Below are 23872 nucleotides of genomic sequence, written 5' to 3' on the forward strand. Positions count from 1 at the left end.
ATTATCATTATTATTATTATATAAATTAAAACGAGGCACGAGTTCACTTAGTTTAGGCTTAGTTAATATCATTGAATTGTTCGAAACCTATTTAATTATATTTTTTTTTTTATTTATATATATATATATTTTTTTTTTTTTTTTTTTTTGGATTTCAGCAAATAGAGAACCTTTGTAATATTCTTGCAGAGAATTATGTGGTTGAAGGAGAGAAGAATATGTAATCTAAGGTAGAAAAATATTTATGCCATGATCATGGGTTCATTGAGTCATTATCCGAGTCTTAGTGAGTTATCGATCGGAAGTAATTTTTCTTTGGAAAACAAATTTACATATAACCAAAACATCGTTTTTTTTGGGAAACTTTTTGTGATTCCAGTATATAAATAAAATATTTTCAGATCGTGCTAAATATATTTAAGCTAATAAAATTTTTGTACTCAAATCTTGTACATCGAATTCTCCCTACTAAACTGACGAGCTATAAAAGACACTCAAAGCGATCGGGAAAATCCTTGGTGCATGAGTTTACCTATACAAAATTTTGATGCAAGAGTTTATATTTAATAACCCCAACAACAGTGGAGTGGTAGATCATATAACTGAGACTATATACATTGCTTCAATTTGAAGTTTCGCAATTGTATATTATATTTTCTGCCTTTTGTTTTGAAAGCAATACAAAATTTCAATTAAGAGTTGATTGCTTCTATAACAACAAACGTGAGATAATATTTCACTACTGATAAGATGCTCATACATGAGGGCTTACGTGATAAAGAAAGCTTATCTCATTTTGGCAGTTAGATAGGGTAGTTGATATTACTTTTATAATTCCCAAATAGGTAAAATAAGAAACTTTGGCTTCTGCAAGAATATTTAAGCTTCGGCTGGCCGAAGCTAGCTCTTCTTGCTTAATCTCTTCTAGTTCCGCCCTTTGAAACTCTGCTTTGTTCGCTAAAAGAATCGTATAAAAATAAACCTGAGATTTCTGATGTGCTTTTGCTTGTGACAAAGTCAAGGCTTAGGCGACAGTTGTCAAGTGTATTTGTTGTTGTTGTTGTTGCTGTTGTTGTTGTTGTTGTTGTTCGTGGGTCTTCGCATCGAGCAGCGGCACTGTGATATCGCTGAGTCGTGACTTGGCGCTCTGAAAATCATCCTCGGACCTAGGCCTCAGCTGCTGCTTGTGCTGTGGACTGCTTTGCTGCACCTCCGTATAGACCGGCTGCAGCGGTCGATCGAACATGTCCTCAATGTCAACCAGCTGAAAATCGATGGCGAGCACATAGCGCAGCACCATGATCAGCAGGGCCAGGAACCACAAGACCATACTGATGATGTAGCTGCACCGAAACAGATCCAGATATGCATCATGCGAGATGCTGTGCTCGTGAATGCGCGGTCGCAGCAGAGCAATGGCATCTCCACAGCTAAAGGAAGAGTTTAGGAAATTAGTTGCAGTTCCAAAAAGAGTTACAACTCACCTAATGGCCAGTGGATTAGTGAGACTCTGCCGCAATTGCCCGCACAGCCGGCGCAGATAGCCATTGGTCAGTATCGTATATGCTGCGCTGCCCAGGCTCATCAGCGAGAAGATCAATATGGAGGGCACGACAATGCGCCACGGTTTTGGCAGGACACTGTAAGCAAATGGCATAGTAATGTGACTAAATATATATCTGACTATGCTAACTCTGTTCCGAATATAAGCTTGGGAGCATCCGACTACAGGGCTGTCCATATTCAACGAACCTAACTGGCAACCCTATATGTATGCTTCAAATCGGGCAAAATACGCCGTACAGACTCAAGAAGTACAGGCTGATTATACAAATAAAAATAAAAATAAAAATATTTTTTAAAAATGGTCAACCTTGTAGAGCTGCCAGATCCGTTCAATATGGACGACCCTATATAGTACATCTCGAAGGCAGAAGTCATCTGTTTTATCAATCATCCTATTTGCCCAGCTTTGGTTTATCAATTTTCTGAAACAGTCATAGAAACAATATACCCCATGCATGGGCATGCCTAATGAGGCTTACGCTTTAAATATCTCTATCCGAGATGTAAACTTTTACGTAACGAGCTCTACATTTAACTTGAATATTCATGACCAGACCGACCTGCCAAGTCAATATACCCCGTATCACATTCAAAACAGAATATACAAATTAAAAATAAACTTCTAATAAACATTCACACTTACGATGTTTTCTTGCTGCCCGTTTGATAGATGAGACACATGGCCGTCCAGATAATGGCCACAATTTCCGATATCACTGGAAAGGCGTAAACAAATTGAGCGCCAATGCCACGACTCCAGCGAGTTCCATGTTGGTCTATAGACTCTGCAATAGACATAAACGTTGTGGACTCAATTACTCCATGCTCTGCTACTCCACTTACGGCTAGACAGAAATTTGAGATCCGCTTCAGCATTCGGCACAATCTTGGGTGGCTCATTTGTTGTGGTTGTTACATCCTCCGGCGCTCGCTCCTGATCGCTGACCAAACGCGCTAGCAGTGGCGCATTGTCCTTAGTCTCGTAGATATGTTCGAATTTGTATTTTGGCTTCTTAGTTTCTGTCGAGAAGCAATTTTACATTCACTCCAGCTAGGGTATAAGCGAGTCTACTTACGGCTGTCGCTCTTCAACGGTTGCGGCGTTTCTTCGTATTCATACGACAGTTGTCCTAGATTCTGCAGATCCTGTTTGATAATCTCCTTGCTCTTCGCATTCAGTTGGTCAAAGTCGCGATCCTTAAACGTTATTTTGGCACTAATGATTCCCGCATTGAAATCGCCCGACAACATGTGCAAGGAAACGCTCCAGATAATCGAAAAGATCGCCACCAGCACCATGAGACATATAACAATATCTGGATAGGGAGAACATTTAGTTCATAAGTTTAAGTTTTAAAAAATCATATATTTATATTACAAATTCAGTGGAATAAATATGAAAGCCTTAAATAAAGCTAAGATTACTTTAAATATGTTGAGGTGCCCAAATTCCAATTCCTTTATTGGGTACAATCATAAGTAGTATAAGGAATAGCTATTTCTCCTTCTATATAGTTTTATTGCTAATATCCAATGATTTATTATATTTTATTACAACTATATTAAGACGAAGGTTACCTATAAGAATAGCTAATTTCTTTGGTAGGAACATGATAAATTATTGCGCATAGCTGGCGAAACATCACGAACGGAGAAGCATCATTTACAATAGCGGAAGGTGGAGCTGCGGATAGACGTGGCGGCGTCTCTTTTTGTATACATATTCGTAAATTTACTAGAATTCATTGTGAAAAAAAAAACATACACACACACTGGCTCGCACATTTACGAACATACACAGTCCATAAACTAGCTGGCCAGAGTTTATATTGGAGGCATGATATCATGGCAGATGTTGTATGACTTGGTTAACGAGCCACGAAAGCAATCGAACGATAACATTTGCATGCTCTAGCCGATAGATACCCTATAAGAAGCTATTAAAATCGATATTTATCGATATTAGAGACATGAGCATATTAGCTAACCAGGAAACTATTGTTTAGTGTATAGTCATTTAATGGTACACCATAAGCGATTCAGAAATGTTTTCAAAAACTTCTATAAAAGGGAATACTTATTGATATTAATTTCTGTTTGTATATAGGCCAATAAAAGTCTCTGCATGTTAAATAACATTAAAAGCCGGAGTGCTTTTTAGACAACTCGTAACCTGTAACAAGCTCAGAGATATTTTGTAAACTTGATTTCAAATTCGATATTTATCGATATTGTAAAAATTAATATAATATTTTTATTACTAATAAAAATATTTTAATTACTAATAATACCATATATTAATATACCAAATGTGAACTGTTACTCTCGTCTTTTACACTCTCAATGGCTCAATGCCCATGCCACCCTTCACATATTCACGTATTCCATGGGTATTACAATAGAAACAACAACATGACAGCATTTGCCGATGACGTTGAAATTAGCGACGAAGCTACTCAATAAAATCCATTTCAATTGATGCTAAATTTCCGACACGCCGAGTTCACAGACAAATGTTAAAACGCCGAGCGAAATAAATTAAATGAAACGAAATGTTCAGGCAGTCAAATGAGAAATGCATTGTGGCTAAAAGTCAACAAACATATTTACAAAATTGAAATATGTGTGCGATCATAAAAGTCGAAATGAAAATGCGGTATTTTTTGTTTCGTATAGCCGCTCATAAGTTATTCAGAGTATATGGGAAATATAGAATATATGTACATATATATAGGAGATACGTGAAGTAAATTTGAAGTAGACTTGAAAGACATTCTAGAAAAATGATTTTGGGAAATTTTAAAGATCGATCAATCATCAATATCGATCAACTTTGAGAGCTCGCCTCATTAAATATAAATAGTTTGAGGGGTATGAATTTATTGAAATACAAATATATCGCGCTTGCTCTGAGCGAGTATTATGCAGTCAGTGTTAGCTCAATTCAATATATTTTGCTGTCTCACCATATGTGGAAATTGTTGTCTATTATTTTATACTTAAAGCCATTTTTATGTTTAGCAAGGATTAATGCAAAATCATAAACTCAATAGCAAATAGACTGATAAATATGCATATATACGAGTGTGCTCACGACTAATGAACAACGAATAATGAGTAGGCTTCATGCACAATTGAACGCATAAATTAGAAATGTTTGCATCATATGGTTTGAGTTGTAGTTGTAGTTGTAGTGGTTGGCTGGCTGATATTGTGTGGTGCAGCAAATGACATCATGCCCCATCTCCAGAGCTGGCTCCACTCTTGCCGCCAAGAGACCGACGAGGGGGACTGGCGACTTGGCCATTTAGACAAATTGTTAGCCGAGAATCTCATTAGCACCGCGGGCAACTATTTTCGGTACGGCAAATTGTCGATTTGTGTAACTGAATATGGCTCATGGGCGCTAGACGATGGCGTAATGCCGTATAAAGCGAGTTATAAATAAATATTACGGCTCGAAACTCAATATGAAAAAAAAAACAAAAACAAAAAAACAAAAATCAGAATCCAAATCAAGTAATACTTTGATTCATAAGATGCCAGCTGTGCGTCTTATACGCCTAGAACTATCAAATAGACCACATCATTTCTGGTAAAACTTTTAACTAGCTGCGATGCTGCCATCATCTCAGCCGGAAGCTACTTCGGGTTATTTGCAATTGCTTTTATACTGTTGACTTGAACCACATGGCGTATGCGCATTTCTCTCTTATGAACTGCGCCCACACACAGCACTTGCCGCCATTAGCTGCACAAGTTAATTGTTTATTAATATTTCAGCAAGCACCAACAAATAGAGCCGCCAAACGTCAGAGCCAAAAGGAACAAAAAATGCTGCGCGGGCTGCTGCAGGGGGCAACCTCAGGTGCTGCCAATTCGCTACCTAATTAGCGTGCTAAAGTACAGAAATTAACACATTTCGCAAAGCCTTTAGGCCAATTTAGCACCTGTAACTATTTGCTTACGTAGATTTTACGATATTAAGTGTGAGTTAGGGAAGCTTAAGTGTGTCCCAGATATGAGCTTTATGAGGCTGGGGCTATTCTGGCTTAGGGAATTCGAGTAGAAATTGTGCATGGATTTTTAGAGTCACATGTACATGCATATGTGTGTGTATGTGTGTATACATACAAATGATATACTGTAGTTTATTTAATAAATTGCTGACTTCAAAATCTATTCAATGCTGCTCATATCATTGTCATCTCTCAGTCCCATGCAAAAAAAACTTGAAAACATAAAAAACATGAGATTTTATATATGTACATATATGTATGTGTACCTACGTGTACACATATATCCATATATACATATATACATATGTATATATTTGTATATCTTCAAGTATTGGGAGTTTTCTAGAGTTGCATGTTTATATAAACAAATAGTCGTATGTATGGTCATATCTGATTGCCCTAAGCTCATTTATAAGTTGGCGACACAAACTCCTGCTATTGCCTGCTCATAAAAATAAATGCTATAAAAAGAATATAATTGTTCTTTATTTTTGTTTTCATTTTTCCATGCTAAGCTAAACTATGCGTGTGTGTGTGTGTGTTCTTGCTTTAATGTCAAAGTCATTCATCAATATTCGTTTACACATTTTCGAAAAATAATAAAAACATTATTGATGAAAGGCGCATTCCACACACAGAGACAGACCTAATGACAGGCGCGACAGACGAACAAGTTGCTATAATTGATCAAAAAATATTTTTGCTGTCAACTTGGTGGCCAATGAAGGCGCCTCCTAAAAAATTCTCTTAGAATGTCACATATATATACATACAAAATATATGTATGTATATCTAATAGGTATGTGCAGCTGAAGGTTGTTTCTTCTCGCCCTTTGTAGGCGTTGGTCTTGGATAAAATAAAAAAGAGTATATAAATATTTATAGTGACACATTTACAGCATAAATCATTTTCAATATATACATGTATATAATCTTGTAAAGTATACAAAATAAAAATATAAAATAAAGTATAGCGGTTGGTACAAACATACGATTTAGATTGCGCACATCGCCCGTTGTTAGCTTTCTCTGTTTGTATTTGCTTATCAGCTCCATGCTGGCATTTTATTTGGTTGTTCGTATTTTTATTGCAATATACACGATATATAACACGATATACATATGCTCGATTAAACACTTATTGTACACAATCCACAGTATGTATTTTTCGCATTTAATTTACGCACTGCTTCAGTTGTCTGGATTACATATGTAAGGCATAAGAAATATGTGATTTATCTTGAATTCACATCAATTTTGAAATTTTATTTGCCACATTCGTTTAGTTTTTATGCGATTTTTATAGCAGCTAAGCTAGATATTGCGAATCGAAAATTTATAAACACAATAATCAATAAACTGTTGATGTGTGTGCATGTGTGAAACACCATAAATATTAACAAAAGTCATAAATAAACTAAAATTGGTGCTAGCTCGATTTATAGAGTCAAAAGTTTAAGCAGAAGATTAGTGAAGATCTGACTTAGTGACGGGACTGATTGAATAACCGAAAAGCTGAGCAGCTGACTGAATGATTGAGTGTCTGATTGATTGGCTAACCAATTAGTAACTTGGCTATCTGGAAGTCTGATTGATTGTCTGACTGTAAGGTATTTACTGTGATAGTGATATACTAACTAACTGAGTGATGAACTGATTGAATGATTGCTTACTGCAGTGATAAACTTACTGATTGACTAACTGATTAACTCACTGGTTGAAATATGGACTGATTGAATGGCTTACTGAAAAATAGACAAATTGATTGATTGACTGAATGGCTGAGGAGGACAATAACCAGTTGACTAATTGAATGATTGACTAGACACTAGATTGACTGCTGACTGATTCTCTGTAAGAGACTAACTCATTAAAAGATGAACAGATTGACTATCGTCTGAACGCTCTGATTAGCTGGCTCTGGTTGACTGTCTAATTGACTGAGTGATTGCCTTACTATTAGAATCATTCATCATTCAATCATTCAATGATTGACTAATTGACTCAATAAATGATTGACTGAGTAGAATAACCGGCTCAATAAGTGAATGACGGAGTGATAGATTGACTGATTGCCTGACATTATAAATGTCCAAAATTAGAATATGCACAAAATTCGGGCCACTCAAGACTGAGAAATGGTACGCAAAAAATACACAATAAACAGTTCAAAGACTGAAATTCATAATGAAGATAATTTGCGTATTTCTTTTTTCGGACAATTTGATGGCATTCAATTTGTGTAACGTATGCGTCGTTAAATTAACACCTTTTGTTAGGTTATTGGGAACGTGTGCCCCAAACTCCTTACAGACGGCTATGACATGCCATTAGCTCTATAAATAGAAGTTTGTTTGGCGCAGACAATCAAGACGCCCAACTCCAGCCGTGCATGTCGCAATTCAGGGTCAGCCCAAAAGAACCCCAAAAAATAATAGGGGCAATTTCATTGAATATTTATGCTATTTACATAATGTCGTATCTAACATTTGCATAAATGCGCTCAAGCGTTGGAAAAACAAAACCGATTCGTTGTGTTGTCGTATCGAAGCAAACAAACAAATGAAACGAAAATCACGCGAGGCACGAGGAACACGAACCGCAGCTCGAGGCAGTTGCTCAGACACTGAGGCGGCGGCTAGCGTTTGTGAAAACATATTTCTCCAGCGTTTCACTCAAACAGCAGCGAAGCAAATAAGAGAGACAAAGCATGAGAGACAGAGCGAGAGAGTGAACGAAAGGTGAGTAGAGCGAGAGAGCTAGATTGTGTGAGCGCGTTGCTTCTGAGTTTTGTTTTGATTTTGTCAGCCTGCAACTGGTTATTCGAGTTGTTGTTGTTGTTGTTGTTGTTTCTCACGTTTTTGTTTTGCTTTCTCATTCTCATTCTTGTTTGTTATTTTTCTGTGTTGTTTGTTATTATTCTTGATGCTCGAATCACATTTCGGCGCGATGATGCGGGCGTATGCGTAATATTGTGGTTCTCGTGCGAATCCCAGCTAAATTTCTATCATAATTTTTTTAGTTTTCATTTAAAGTTTTAGAAGAGTTTCAAGTATTATTTTAAGGTATTCAAATTCCTCGCGGTTGATATTAAGTTTTTGTGAGTTAGTTTCTTTTTTATAGGCACAATTATCGGCGATGACCTTGAAAATGAAAGCCGCTTACACAGCTCAAGGTGAGCTTAATTAACAACCACAATGGGCCAATTCCCATGTGTATGTGAGCCACTAAGGAATATGCATTTCCATCGCGTGTTAGGCGCACGTCTAGTTTATTCTTCTTCTTTTTTTTTTTTTTTTTTTTTTTTTTGCCTTTTTTTTTTTTTATAAAAACTTCATCTGGCTGCTGATAAACATTTTCAGTAAGGTTTCTAGCAACTCATTTTCGCATTTCATTTGCTTATCGAATGCAATTTGTTCGAGCTGCATGGCAATTACTAACTATTTAGCGGAATGAATATTAAACAGAAGAAATTAGAAGCAACTGTATAATACTCGTTCAAGGCGCATTAATGGGTTAAATTTGGAAAAATATTAGTTGAGTATACATATAGATACATATATAGTGGATGAATTGGCTAAGTGATCCTAATTTATGTATATGTTGAATACGCCAGTTGGTCTAGTTTTGTATCCTATCAGAGCTCTAATGGAATAAAAAGTTATTATAAATAGTATGATACTAATTGGATAAGTTAGAGATCCTATATTATAAATTATATTATAAACCTAAATATTGAAAAAAAAAATTGTTGATCCAATTGAAATTTTTGGTGATCCTAGTCCTAGATGTATTTTTCCATGCTTCTATATATACTATTTATTTAAATATTCCACTTTTCTTTGCAATAGGATCTGCGGTATTTTCGATATTCCCCATCAGGCAGAGGTCATTAGGCTATGAGTTTAGTAGGTTTAGAATACTTTGTGATATTTAACATTTCAAGTTTCTTATTTTAAAAGCGTCCAAAGTATAATGGCATTCATACTGAACTCTGAACTTGACCTTTAATGAAACAGGGGTATACACGACTACATATGTACACTTAAGATAGATGTACGGATGAGCAAGCCAGCGGACAGTGATTGTGTTCACTTGGTGAAAGAGTTTTATTACAGGGTATAACATATGACCCTTGAAAGTATATTGATTTTGTAATGTTAATGGTGAAATATAATATCAAGTTTCTTGTCAGGCATATACAAAACCATATATATAGTACAATAAATGTGTGTACACATTGGACCGTACGAGCGTTTTGTCGACATGATAAGAAGTGTTATTCATTTAGCGCGAAACATAACCGTCGACACACTCTAAAGCCATATCTACTCCATATATAAATATTTATTTTAAAATATCAACAGGAAATATTTCCTGAACTCATTTCTTGTTAAATATGCTGATTGAAAGTAGCGACACATTTATATATGTAAATATGTATCTATGTTTTTACAAATCGAAAATTTGTTTTGTCATCTTGCTAATGGAAAATTCTAAACAAAACATGTATGCATACATACTGGCATACACATGTTCATATTTACATCACATAAATATAAACAGCCATTTATTATTTACCTTCCTCTGGACATGTGTGAAGAACGAAACGTGGCTTTCAAATTGGCGATGACGTTGTCGGCTTATGCAAATTAGCAATAGCTATGACTACATTTCATGGATTTATTACACTGTTACAGGCAACGGACATGCGGATACAGATACAGATACAAAACAAAAAACGTAAAGAAGAAGATATATTGCACTATAGATAAATAACATCTGAAATTCAATCATATTGACATGATTAAATGCAAACTACATCTACAACAGCTGAAGGACATCAGCAACACTGAATGCGTTACAAAGCATGTAATTAATTGACTCATGGCTCACATGACGTATGCCTAAGTTTTGTTGTCATTAAATTTTTGCTTTATAAGAATACTAAAAATAAAAAATAAAAAAAAAATTGTATTAAAGAAAAAATTAAAAAATGCTTTTCATTTTATCCTGACGATAAACTTAATCAAAGATTTCAAAAATGTATAACATTTAAAATATATTTTATTTTAGCATTGAAAATGTATTCCTAAAATTTTATCCTGAAGATAAATTGCTATTAAATATTAATGAATTAGAATTTAAAATTTTTGCTCATATCTGCCTTAAACTTGAATTTGATGACTATTATCTATGCAATGAAGCTATTCCAACTAACCCTATGGACAATTTCTCTCACACATTACAGCTTCAACAATATGTATGTAAAATGCGTATATTACGATTTGTAAATGGGATTTTACAATAATTATGAATTTATTTATATATTCAACTATCGCTATGACCTTTGAAATGTAGCCATTAAAATATATCCTGAGGGTAAAATACTTACACTCATAGCGCACAACTGTGCGTCGCGCCTCCTGCGTCAACATCTGCAGGCTTTCGCCTATCCGGCGTATCCTGTGCGGCGTGCTCTTCAGCGTATTCGCTGTCATACTGTGCGCTCCGATACAAGTGTAATAGAACTGTGCCAGGCATAATTATTATTTACGTGCTGGAAGTGCCTTCTACATGAGGCAAACAATTAACAAAATTGCAATGCAAAAACTTAGCACTTGGCTGCGCATTTTTATTTCTATTTTTTTATTTTTATTTTATTTTTATTTGAATTTTTTTATTGAAGAGCACTCGAAATCCAGCCAAGTCGATGTTTAGCAGAAGCGAGCGCGTTCGAATAAACGTTCAAACGTAACGAATGCTCGACGTGAACTGTGAAAACGGCACAAGAAACGCGACTGAGCGTATGAGTGTGTCAGTGTGTGTGTGTGTGCGGGCATGTGTGTGTGTGTGTAAGACAAATTCTAATTTGTTGGCGTCACTAGTCGGTGGTAAGAAACTGAGCATAGATGCCAGACTCAGTCAGACAGTCAGCAAGTCTTCTGTCTAGGCAGAGCATTGGAGTGTGTGTGTGTATGTGTGTTAGCCAAAAGTCACCCCTAAATGAAGGACCTGCACGCACCGGTGCCAATGACCGACCCAGTCAGCGTTTTGGGACACATTTCAGATCCCTGTGCGGGGTATTACGTATGCGTGCCCAGCTAAGTATTTTACAGTTAATTAGTAGAGTCCTGAAAACAAAACCAACACCTGGCAGTTGTTTAGACCAAAAAAATAAAATGTAAGAGAAGCTTAGAGGGCAGCACTCAACTAGAAAATACCCTGACCTTTATATAATGATATCATATGTCATCATAGAATCAATATATTCTTGCATATCTCCATTTAAGGAAAAATAATCCCGTTTTATAACTCTTTGAATTAAATTGCATTTTTATTTTATGAAAAATACTCGTTTGTTTCTTAAATAAATTAGTTTAGTTTAGTTTAGATTTAATGTTTTACTTTTAGTTTTGTATAATGCGCGGTTTACTTGGTGTTAGTTACAAAGAATTGTCGTTTGCATTTTGCTTAGGTTACGAAATTTTCTTATTGTTTTTATTATTATTATTATTGGTTTTTTTTTACAAAAAGTTCTTACACACATAGATAATTGCTAAATATTGGTGTTACATTAGACTAAAAATTTCATAAAACATTTGTGCAACAAAAACGCATTGCAATTACATTTCTTCCTTCTTTTTTGTTGTTTACTTGCCCGCTCTATAAATAAATATAAAATTAACATACTCTGTATATATATAGATATATATATTTTTGTATATATATAAATTTGATCAATTTGTTGAAATTATTTGCCGAACAATAGAATAAAAAAGTGCTCGCATTTCTCTTTTCTTAACAATTTGTTTGCAATATAATATTACATATATACAGTACAGTATATATATTATTAAAACCCGATTGTTTGAACAAATTGGAGTCGATAGATCGACATTTAGTTTTGGTTACTTACTAGCTAGATTGTCTATACATAGATTTCGACTACATATAATACTACGAGTAAATGTGGTTTGCTTAATGGGCAGAGCTTTCTTTAAATATATATGGTGTTTGGATTCTCGAATTGTAAAATGTATAAATAAATTTTGATTTTGTTGCTTTGTGCTTAACACTTAACTATAGATCAAACATTCAGATGTTGACATTATATCATATGAGTAGAATAGCATGTGTGTTAGTGAATATTCAAAACAAAATTACAACAAACAAAGCTTGATGGATTATTAAAATTAGGTTAATTATGAATTGTATATAAATTAGGCTCTCATAATGAACAAAGCTCAAAATTGATTAAAATCATAAAATATAATATTTGTAATTAGACTTGAGTGGACGTAAGTAACATGGAATTGTTTTTAAATCGAACAAACTTACAAATTAATACGTAGCTCTCTCTCATAATTCCAATGCATATCATAGTTGAAAATTGGAATCTTGGCAAATAAATAGTTAAATACGGTGATTAGTTGGACTAAATTAGCAACGAGATGAGTGAAATAAATTACAATATCAATAAGCAATATAAGAAATCATAAAACATAACAGGAAACGTGTGTGTGTGCTTTTGTTTTTGTTGCAATACTATTCTTGTTCCAATAGAACTCCGCGTGGATTGTTGGCTATTCGAGTAGCCGCCTGGCTCTGGATTTTCGTGTTTGTTTAGCGGGGAATGAGTTAAGTTAGGGGATGTTATTACATATTAGTAGTTGTAGTTGTTGTTGCAGCTGTTGTTGTTGCAACATTAGCCAGTACGTAATTTAGTCTATTTGATGCGCCGCTGCGGCAGTGTAGGACTCTCTGGTGGCGTATCGCCCGCCGCACTGCCACCGGAACTGCCGCCCACGACAATGTGTTGCAGTGAATGCTTCTTGGTCACACCCTTAAAGGGCGCGCCCAGTTTTCGAGGACCGCGAGGTGATGCCGAGGTAATGCTGCTATTAGAGTTGGCCTCCATGGCTGCCGTCGATCCAGCTGAGGCAGAGGGCGCTATGCCCAGCGTTGGGCCCGCGTCGATGGATGCCTGTACCCAACCTGCAAACGAATCCAAAGAGTCAACAAACCGATTCAAAGCTTTAAATGGCAATCAAGAATACCTTTGACAGAGGCGCGATTATGATCAATCAAGGCGGCGGCCAGCGGTGCAGCCGAGCTGCTCGTATTCGATTCACGCAATGTGCTCAGAATGGACACCGGCATCGGGTTGTAAATGCGACTGGCAAAGTCCTCGAACGTGGTGCTCTCTTTGTACCGTGATGAGACACTTTCCAGCGAACGATTACGCTCCTCATAGCTAAGCAAAAAGGAAAAGGAAAAGGAATAATTTGAGATTAGAGCACAGGCTAAAGACAACTCAAGGCTCTACTCACAATTGCTGGTAGAGCGGCAGGGCGGCGCGCTTGGTGCGACTCGCGTTGATGGCCGTGGCGCGTATGAGCGTGGCCAGGCAGGCGCCACTCACAACGCTCTCGTTGGCAAGCGGCCCAAACCACGGCACCTCCGGCTTGCGATTGACCGTCACACGAAACAGGCCATTGCGCAGCGGATAAACAACGATAAGCACATCGCAAAACTCTGTGGGCAGTATGTCGCGTCTGTAGTCGCGATGATGCTCGCTCCAGACAATGTGCACCTCATCGTTGCCCAGATGACGTGTCTTCAGAAGCATGGCCTCCGAGGAGTCCGAGGGCATGCGCGTCGCCACGTGGTAGATAACCTCTAGGAAGGGCGTTGCATAGTAGGGCGCCGTGGCGCCACAGCCCTGACGCGGCAAGCCGCCCAGAAAGCCATTGTGCGTCTCCAGCTCTATCTCCCAGCCAAGCGCCGAGACGAACATCTCGTACATGCTGCTGCCATTCGTATTACGCAAGATGCTCGTCTTGTCCTCCTGCCCGGCGGCCACATAGATGACGGCCATCTTATGCGTCTCCCGGCACTTCTGCAGGTCCACGTTGCGTAGCTCGCGCAACAGCTTCTCGCTGCGCTGCAGCAGATGGGTGCGCGAACGCCGCTCCCAGCCGGCCAGACCCAGATGGGAGAACAGCAGGCGACAGTATTGAAATGGTGTCTCCACCCGGCCGGGCAAGCTGCCAGCGCCCGTAAACGAATCAAATGAGGCGGATGCGCTGTGCAGCGACCGTTGATCCGGCTGCAGCAGCGACGAATTGGAGCCAGCACCCGCGAGCGGCTGCTGGGCTGAGTGAGCCACAAATTCCTGCTCCAGCACGCGCTGATTGAGTATAACGGATATGGCCTGCGCCTCCTGGGCACTGCTCAGCGGACTCAGGCTGGGCGCATTCAGCTCCGAGATGTTGGGCGGCACACACTCTGGACTGGTGTGCCCTATGTAGGCCAGCATGTCGTCCAGCTGGTCCAGATCGGGCGCCACATCCTTGGCCAGTGGCAGCACTCCAGGCGGTCGATGGCGCAGCGTGTGTCGCGGCAGCTGCGACAGCTGCTGTTGGTGCACACGCAACGAGTCCATGGACTGGCAGACCTTTGCCAGCGTTGCCGGTCCATCGTAGCGCTCCGAGCTGTACTGTGCATGCGCCGGCGTTGGTATCGCATTGTCTTTGCGCGGCTCCGAGTACAGTATGGAGGCATCCCAGCACGCCTTGCCGTTCAAGTCACGCATCAGCACACGGACCTGCTTCTCGGCAGTCACCAGGCCGGCTGTAATGCCTCCGCCGGGCAGCTTCAGCGTGGGCAGCTCTATAAAGCTGGCCACGACGCCCGTGTTGAGCATGAACAGCTGCAGATTCTGTGCGTTGACCACCGAGGGCAGCTCCATAGAGTCGCGTCGCTCCAGCTGACTGCCCGACTGACCGCCGCTGGCCGCGCCATAGATGTCATCCTGCTCCTCCACCATCGAGCTCAGTCGCGAAGCACCAATGCCCATGGGAAAGTGACCCAAATGAGTCACCAGATGCATAGCCACGGCCCGCGCACACAGTCGAATCGCAGAGATGCAGGCCTGTATGGTCTCAGATGTCTGGTAGCTAGCCTCCGGCAGGCGGCCATCGCCCTGCAGATCGTCGCTGGCAATGTGCATGTCGAAATCCTCGTCCGATGTGAGTTTGACGCGCTCGTGGCGCGGTGCGCCCGACGCCACCTGCAGCAGAACCCGCAGCACCTGCAGTACCAGCGTGTCGCCCTGGTCGTTGTAGGGCGCTAGCATCAGGGCAGCCGGTATGGCCATGCAGAACTCGCCGAGGCAAAGCATCAGCGAGGTCAGCACCACCTTGTCCGCATCCTTGGGCTTCGACACGTTCTGTATTTCCAGGGCCCGGCACAGTGCCGTGATGATCAGCTGCGGCACACGCTCAATGGCCGCCAGCTGCTGTCCACGCTCCGCGCACAGCTTGAGCGCATCCACGGCGGTGACTGCGATGGTGTGATGCTTGAATTGCAGCGCCTGGAGCAGCACCTGTAGCACCTCCCGTATGCGCGGATGAAAGCTTTGTGCGCTCGTATCCTTCGGTAGCTGGACATCCTTGGGATGGGGCACCGACTGCTGGAACTTGTCGCGCTGCTGCGAATTGCGCGTCGGCTGCGACAGACGCAGCAGCAGCCACTGGCCCAGCTGGCAAAGCGCAATGCAGCGCGCCTTCGCCGAGGGCTCGCGCCGGGCACAGCGCAGCATTATGTTGAGTATGTGATCCTGCAGATCGGGGCATTCCATCAGCTCGAATTGCTGCGGCGTCGGCTGCAGCACGGGTCGCGGCAACAGTGTGGCCGGATAGGCCAGCAACGAGCCCAGCAGAGCAGCCACCTCGGCGCGCGGTGTGTTGCGCGTCACTTCCAGCGAGGTGAGCAGTATGGCGCTGGCATGCACCAGATCCAGCAGCAGGAGCGTGTGTCCCGGCAGCAGCAGGCTGAGCAGCCGCGGCCCCTCCAGGTGCTTCATAATCGCATAGATCAGATCCCGATCCTCGCCCGTCAGCAGCTGATGCAGCGCGTGATAGAACAGCGCCAGCTGCTGCATGCCCACCGCGCCCTGCACGGCCAAGGAGCAAAGTAACTGCAGTGCCCAGAGCTTGCCCTTCTTGAAGGAACGATCCAGGGTCAAGGCGCCGTAGCACCAGGGCGCCACAATTCCAATCGGCGGCACCAGCTGCGGCGGTGGCGGCGTGCTTTGGTTGTCCGGTGAGATGCCCTGATTCTGCTTGATTTTGATCAGGTTCTGGGTCATCTCCAGCAGATGCTTGAAGACCTGCGCATGCAGCTCCGACTTGGGAATGCGATTCACGTCGCCCAGGGCGCCCAACATGCGTTTCCACATGATGGACGTGGAGTCGGGCAGCCAGCCCGTCGCCGTGCCACCGAGCATAATCGATCGTCGCTCGGAGCCACAGTTGCCAGCGCCAAAGCTGCCCGAGTTGCCATCCTCCAGACTGCCGGAGTCCGCGGCTAGCACATCGATATGCAGCTGGGCATCCTTGATGGAGCCGCCCTCGATGCCGCTGCTGGCCGTTGGCGACGGACTGCGCGAGCCGGCGCCGCTCTCAGTGTCCTCCACCTCACCGACCCCATCCTGATAGCCATCCATATCGTCCACGGCCTGCTGCGATCCGCGACGTCGCCGGCTCTTGCGTATGGGCGCCAACGAATCCAGCGACATGGCCCGTCTCATATCCTGCCCGCTGCTCGGCGCAGCCAATCCCGAGCGTATGGCCGCTGTGGCCTCAGTCTTGGGCGCCACAGGGCGTCGTCGGCGGATACGCGAATTGCGAGCGGCCGAGGCCAGGCTGCCCTCGCTGTAGCTGCGACTGAGCATGGGCGTCAGTGGCACGGGACGCACGCCATGGCCAGAGCCGCCATGGGACTGCGAGTGCTGATGCGTGCGATTGGCGGGCTGCAGCAACGGCGCTTGGCTATTGCTACCCGCCTGCGAGTTCTCGTCGGAGCGACTGCTGTTCGACTCGGCGATGCTTTCGCGCTCCCGCTGCACGCTGGCAGTCGCGCCGGTGCCAGCGCTAGCGGCGCTGCCGGAACCCTGCCAGACGCTGCCAATACGTCGCCGCTTACCGCGAGTCTCGGCCACGCGATCCAGCGGCAGATCCAAGAGATTAATACCGTAGGTGTAGCGCGAGAAGACGCGCGTCAGCGTCTGTATCGTCTTGCTCCACTCGACAATGAGCTCCTCACGATGCGTCAGCGACTGCAGCACGGTGAGGAACTTCTCCCACAGCATCACATTCACTGGCACATTGGTATGCGCCCGTATCCAGGTGACGATGAGCGTCTGAAATATGGCCGAGCCGAGAATGCCGCCCAGGCTGGCGCTCTTCGAGCCGCTGGGTGGCGGATTCTGGTGCAGCACCACGGACGTCACCTGCAGCAAGACCAGTAGCATCTGTTCCCAGGTGCGCGACTCCATTCGCGTGTTCATCACCATGGTCCGATACACGTTCAGCACCTTCTTGCATATTTCCGTCTGCTCCTGCAGCGGAGTCGACCGATAGTCCCGCGAGCGTGTGGGAAAGCATATATTTAAGTTGGCCGTGTTTACGAGGAACACATTGGCTGCATTGGTAACGAAGACCTGCAGGACGTTCTGCATGCCAGCGCGCAGGACCTGCTGCTGCTCTCTGTTGCCCTGCATGGCGCCCACATAGGAGGGTGTCCTCAAACGCTGGCTGCGTGGCGTGCCACCCGCATTGCTGAGACTCGTTGGAGCGGATGTGCCCTGCTCATCATTCGGCTCCAGCAGGAACGGTGGCGGTGTTGTGCCCGTCATCCAATCCCGGTAGACAGCTATGGCCGTGCGTATGGCCTCGATTTGTGCCTTGGATGTGAAGTTTAGCAGGAACGCCTGGCGATAGACCTCGTGCACAAAGTTGATGTTCTCGCGACTCACATAGAACACATCACGCACAATGAGGCCCTGCTGATAGCCCAGCAGTCGGGCATGATCCACGCCTTCGATGTGCAGCGCACAGTCCAGGCGATGGCTGAGCAGACGCTCGTGCGTGAAGCGTGAAACCCAGTTGATAAGCACCACCACGCAGGAGGCCATGACCTCCTCCTTCTTGTGTATCGACCGCATGACGGGCATCTCGAGACGTGGATTATAGATCGAGGTGGTCGCGTCAAAGCTGGGCGAGAACACGGGCAGAAAGACCTCCTTAAACCGTTGCAGCAGAAACGCAAATGCTTTATGATCCTTCTGCGTTCGATTGTCGCGCCAGCGCAGACACGCTGCGGTTTGCACCATGCTGTTAAGCAGGACTTCAAGGCCGTCCCGTGGATCTGGCGGTGCGGACTTCTCGCTGGACGAGGGCGGCAGCAAGGCAACCACCTCGGAGCTCTGCACCGGATGTGAAAATGTATTGTCATGGAATACGGAGGCCATGCCCCCATCTGCTTTCATATTGGGATGCGAGAGGAAGTCTGAGGCGCTGAATTCTGTATCGGGTCCGACCATGCCCTTCTGCGGCACAATGAGGCCGGGTATGAGATCCGCATACATGGCGTGCACATAGCCGGGCGCATTGTCGCCCAACGTCTGGTACCACAGCAGAAAGTATCTGAAAAATGGAGAGCATTTAGCTAGGTTTTGGTTTCTATCTTATATACCTACTTCACACCCTCGCGTCGCAGCTTGGGCGAGTTGCCCAAATGGAGCAGCTTCGCCATGATCCTGCTGAGCGAGTGGCACTGCCAGCGACGAGCCAACAGCTCCGGCAGCAGGCACAGTATCTTCTCCAACAGCCATAGCGAGCCATCCAGTTCTTCGCGATGCGCCTTGTGCACTGCATAGAGATAAAAGATGTTTGTCAATTAAACAGCTAAGATTGGCCAGAAAATCTTTCGAGGCAATCCATCAGAGAATCCTAGACAAGCACATGCCACAAGGCAGGGGACAAGCACAAAATGCAAGAGAGCGAGTGCGAGAGAGACAAAGCGTGTACATAGAGAGTAATGGAATGAATGTTTCCTCATTCAAGTGGAATTCCATAAAGCTTAGCAAACTTCAAATTATATTATGCCACAAATTGTCATGAAGCGAATGAAAATGGAACTGATTCCCCCATTTTCGATAAAAGTATCTTCATTAAAAGATAATAAAACTGTATAAGACGCTATAATGAATGCTGAATTATCTTGTAATCTAAATGGAAGGAATGAAATTGGAGCGAATGATAGCATTTTCAATTAAGATTTTTCATTAAAATAGAAATATACGAAAAATAAGCTATAAGGAAGTGGTTGAATTTTTGTCATAATTTACATGGATCGAATAAAAATGGAACTTAATAATATGGGAAAATAACAAAAGAAGTTTTGTTTAATCAAAGAAATGTTGAAATTATACATTCGCAAAATATATATAAAATAATGATATTGTATATTAAGGACTAGCTAATCAAAATATAGTATGGTGAGATGTTACAAGTTTTGTGGAATGTGAAATGACACATTAAAACTAAGCAAAATTGAATTTCTATTTATTTCGACGCAAGTAAATAAAAATGGCATATATAATGACTTGTTCGCATATACTTAATGGAATGCTGGAATGGAATAATGTGTTAAACCAAAAATAAACTGTTAGATAATGTGTTTTTCCCCATTTAATACTATACAAATGCTCTACATAATATAATGTATATTCATATGCATATCGCCCAGGGAACGCTAGAATGAAACAGGCTCTTAAACTCTAGCGAAATGGCACCATAATGAGCTCTGTTAACGCGATAAAAACGAAGAGGAAAGAAATTATAAGAATGTATAGAAAGACGAATGGGTAAAAATATATAGTAAACAATGTGGGAATAGGTAGATAGACTTAAGATCAAAGCAATGTCGCAACTGTGATTAATTACTGAATCGAGTCAATAAGAGATCACGCCGCAAACTTACCAATGTGAAACGGAAGTTCTGCCGGTTAAGGTATACAAAAGAGAGGGCAAAAAATATTTAAAACGAATTCAATTTAGAGAATTTTTATCAAACTTATTTTATGCATAATTTTCTTCTTTTTTTGGGTTTAAACTGAATAAACAAACTAATATATGTATCCGTGTATATATATGTGCGTGTGTGTGTGTAGATAAAAGACACAAACAAGAAGCAACCATTAATTTAAACGCAGTTGGCTTATTTAATTGGTAGAAAAAAGATTAACAAATTAGAACGGACCAAAAGAAAATAACAAAGAAATAAATAAAACTGCTCTAGTCGGATATGATCGACTAGCAAATACCCCATACACATTTTTAAGCTGCTAAATATATAATAAAATATATATCATAGTATTGTTAGAAATGTTTTAAATTGGTTAATTTAATTTTATATTACATATTTCTCTGATCTTCGATATATCGTTTATCGATATCGTTTATTGTCAAAAGAAAATAGAATTGACACGAACTTAAATTACGTTACTGTATAAAAATACTTCGGACAATGATGATAACTCCTTCACCTTATGAAGATCGGGGTTTGCATATATTTGCAATACGTTAACATACCCCATACTTTAACATCACCATGAGTAGAGGGTATATGGGGAACTAGAAAACTCTTTTTTTTTTTTTTTTTTTTTTTTTTTTTTTAGATTTACTATAGATAATTACCTTTTTGCTTAAGGTTGGCCTCGGCCTGAATGAAGGTGTCGTAGAGTATGAAATAGACATGGCTATAATTTGTCTCGAACAGCGACTTTGACTCCTCATAATCCACATTATCTGCAAAAGTGACAAGATATACGTACATAATGTTAGCATATGGTATAATATAATTTAAGCCAAGTAACCCAATTCCCACCCGAGTGATAAGCACAGAGTACTTCCTACATGGGCAACAGGTGACGCAACATTGTCCACATTGATTGGCAACTAAAAGTGCGCCGATAACGCTATGTATGTATGTATATATAAAGGGTAAATATGTATGTATATGAATAATTGGTTTCCATAATTAAGTTTTGCTGCAGACGCGAGAAAAGAAAAATCATACATGACAAATGGGCAAAAACCGCAGAAGCGGGTTCAAAAATGCGTTGAAAAACATTTGATGAATCAGTGTCAGAGTGGTTAAGGGGCAAACAGCATGAGAGAGACAGAGAGAGAAGAGATAGCCGGCGGCATAGCTGTCATCAGCGAAACGCTGCAAAACAGAAGAAAGCTAAACGTTGAGCGGAAAGAGTAACCCAAGAAACCTTTAAAACTGGTTTCATAGAAGGCCAAATACGAAGCGCTTGTTGTTGATAAACTTACAAACAATTGGGAAAAAAGAACTAGCTACGTGTTGGTGTGCGTGTGTGTGTGAGAGAGTGTGAGAGTGTGTGAGCATAGCACAGACTGTATGTAATTTGCCAAGTAAAAACAACAATAACAACAATGGAGTCGAGCGGGTGGGCAGGCACCTGTTGGGTGGTTTTTCAAAATACTCTGCGTTCAATGACACAAAAAGAAAGTTACACACATAAGCATGCTATGTATGTGTGTGTACATATTTTATATGTATTGCCAGTATTGAAATTAAAGCAACAAAGCTGCCACTCAGTCAACAGTTGCCGCCAGTTGGTAAGCGCTGTAGTAATTGAGTGTGGTGCGTTTATCATTTGACGTTTTTTCACACATTGTGAATTATGAATATGTATATAAATATATGTGTGCACTTATATACATATATATGTATATGCTGTGCATGTGTGAGTTTCTGTTTTGCATACATTGCTGTGATGTTGGTATTAAGCCATGAATTTTAACATTACAGTGGGAGCAGAAATAGCAGTAGTATTAGTAGTAAGTACTTTTCAGTATGGAAACATATACATATGCAACTTTTCAGTATGGAAACATATACATATGTACATGTGTAAGTGCTTATTTTCGCATGTGTGTCTGTAACTATTTCCGTTTTGCATGCCATTTGTTACGTTAAGCTGTCACTACGATGAGAGACACCAATGTGAGTATAAGACATAGAACAACTACAGAGTATAAGTGTTTTGTTTAGAACAAGTACATGTAGGCATGCATGTGTATGAGTGTTTTGTTTACATCAATGTGTTTGTCTAGCTACATTAATACATAACAGTTAACAGTGTTAGAACAAAACAAAGTATACTGAAAGGGTTTATATGTGTGTGTTTGTATGTATGTTTGCTATTGTGATTCCAACAGGAAATGGCATTAGGCACCGTGGGCCGCTGCTATTTAAATAATAATCCGCATTTGTCGTTAAATATTTGCTTCATTTAAATATCAGCGACCATGGCCAAACGCCCACCTGTCCAGCCAAAAGAAACAATAAAATGCAAACAGACGTACATACATACATAGTTTATACATCTGTATATGTATACATATATACACAACTCGTTTTCCTTGGCGTTTGCTTACAATGTATTAAATAATTTATCGACAGAGTCGTAATTGGAACTTAAATTACATTACCTAATATTGTGCGCAGGTGGCGTAGGCGGGAGGCGGAATCCTTTTTGCAATCCTGCAGCTTGGCCGTCGACTTTTTAACATCGGCATGCGATTTCTTGGTAAACATTTTTGCACTTTTGCGTTTCTTATAATTAATATTTGCACACAAACATTCTTAAGCTAATTCGTTTGATTTCGTTGCTAAACAACATAAACACACCGACACACTGGCACACTCATATGCATATGCATATACATATATACGTGCATATAAATGAATATACTTTCTTTTCGCACTTTGTCCAGCGGAGCGCCAGATGGGTGCAAGAGAGAGATAGAGAGAGAGCCTCCGGAGAAATTATTAGCATCGACCAACCAACCAACCGACCGACCAAGCAATCATCCGTTGACGTTGCTTGTGGCTGTGCTGCTGCTGCTAGTGCTTTTGCTGCTGCTCTTGCTATTGCTGTTGCTGCTTTTCGCAGTTCGTTGTAAATTTTTGCTTTTATTTCATGTCTACACATTCGCTTTCCCAGCAGCCAATTGCACTGCTGAATTGCAGTTGAATTCATTCATTTTGATTAAATCTATCGTCTCACTGCACATTATTAAACACTTTGTGCTGCAGCACGAACACAGGAGGGCAGGTTTTGGGCGTTTTTACGAAATTAAAATTCATCTGCGACGCGTTTTTTGTGGACTAAAAAAATTCGGCCAATCAACCAGGTGGAATGTTATTTAACAGCTAGATTAACATTAACATGTGCTTAGCTGTTATTAACAGATACCGATATTCAACTAATATGTTTTTCTATCATATCAACATAACATTCCTTCATATTTATCAGTGTTAATACACGTTGCTGCAGAGCTTTCAAAAATACATTTTAAAACAACATTTTAACTTAAAAAAAACATTATAGTAAGAAATAT

The 23872-nt window shown here is 41.3% G+C and overlaps 2 protein-coding genes across 7 annotated transcripts; both read right to left on the reverse strand.

Moving 5' to 3' along the window:
• Positions 1–151: 151 nt before the first annotated feature.
• On the reverse strand, positions 152–11351 carry LOC6572938. 5 transcript variants are annotated; one of them, XM_015166660.3, is made up of 7 exons: positions 8073–8222; positions 6578–6784; positions 2643–2882; positions 2410–2586; positions 2210–2351; positions 1485–1640; positions 152–1430 (listed from the first exon to the last, which is right to left on the reverse strand). In XM_015166660.3, the coding sequence occupies exons 2-7, from the start codon at positions 6639–6641 to the stop codon at positions 1025–1027; spliced, it is 1185 nt and encodes a 394-aa protein (XP_015022146.1). In that variant the 5' UTR covers positions 6642–6784; positions 8073–8222; the 3' UTR covers positions 152–1024. The 5 variants fall into 5 exon arrangements, with proteins under 5 accessions (XP_015022146.1, XP_015022147.1, XP_015022145.1 ...); XM_015166661.3 differs by having other exon boundaries at positions 6578–6899; XM_015166659.3 differs by having other exon boundaries at positions 8056–8222.
• Positions 11352–12053: 702 nt separating this feature from the next.
• On the reverse strand, positions 12054–23691 carry LOC6572937 (probable Rho GTPase-activating protein CG5521). 2 transcript variants are annotated; one of them, XM_015166658.3, is made up of 7 exons: positions 22961–23691; positions 21134–21244; positions 20418–20435; positions 19132–19303; positions 13919–19078; positions 13646–13842; positions 12054–13583 (listed from the first exon to the last, which is right to left on the reverse strand). In XM_015166658.3, the coding sequence occupies exons 1-7, from the start codon at positions 23064–23066 to the stop codon at positions 13315–13317; spliced, it is 6033 nt and encodes a 2010-aa protein (XP_015022144.1). In that variant the 5' UTR covers positions 23067–23691; the 3' UTR covers positions 12054–13314. The 2 variants fall into 2 exon arrangements, with proteins under 2 accessions (XP_015022144.1, XP_001999040.1); XM_001999004.4 differs by lacking the exon at positions 20418–20435.
• Between the last annotated feature and the right edge of the window lie 181 nt (positions 23692–23872).

The sequence above is a fragment of the Drosophila mojavensis genome, unplaced genomic scaffold (genome assembly GCF_018153725.1).
Source record: "Drosophila mojavensis isolate 15081-1352.22 unplaced genomic scaffold, ASM1815372v1 contig_16, whole genome shotgun sequence".
Classification (NCBI taxonomy): Eukaryota; Metazoa; Arthropoda; class Insecta; order Diptera; family Drosophilidae; genus Drosophila; species Drosophila mojavensis.

Excerpts from the sequence above, each read along its gene's own strand:
- LOC6572938 (XM_001999005.4), bottom strand. The coding sequence starts at position 11,086 with ATGACAGCGAATACGCTGAAGAGCACGCCGCACAGGATACGCCGGATA. Across the intron at positions 2,883-10,980 it reads CACAGTTGTGCGCTATGAGT|ATATTGTTATATGTCTCATG; the intron begins GTAAGTATTTTA and ends CTCCCTATCCAG. Across the intron at positions 1,431-1,484 it reads ACTAATCCACTGGCCATTAG|CTGTGGAGATGCCATTGCTC; the intron begins GTGAGTTGTAAC and ends CTCTTCCTTTAG.
- LOC6572937 (XM_015166658.3), bottom strand. The coding sequence starts at position 23,066 with ATGTTTACCAAGAAATCGCATGCCGATGTTAAAAAGTCGACGGCCAAG. Across the intron at positions 21,245-22,960 it reads CCACCTGCGCACAATATTAG|ATAATGTGGATTATGAGGAG; the intron begins GTAATGTAATTT and ends TCACTTTTGCAG. Across the intron at positions 19,079-19,131 it reads CTGCGACGCGAGGGTGTGAA|ATACTTTCTGCTGTGGTACC; the intron begins GTAGGTATATAA and ends TCCATTTTTCAG.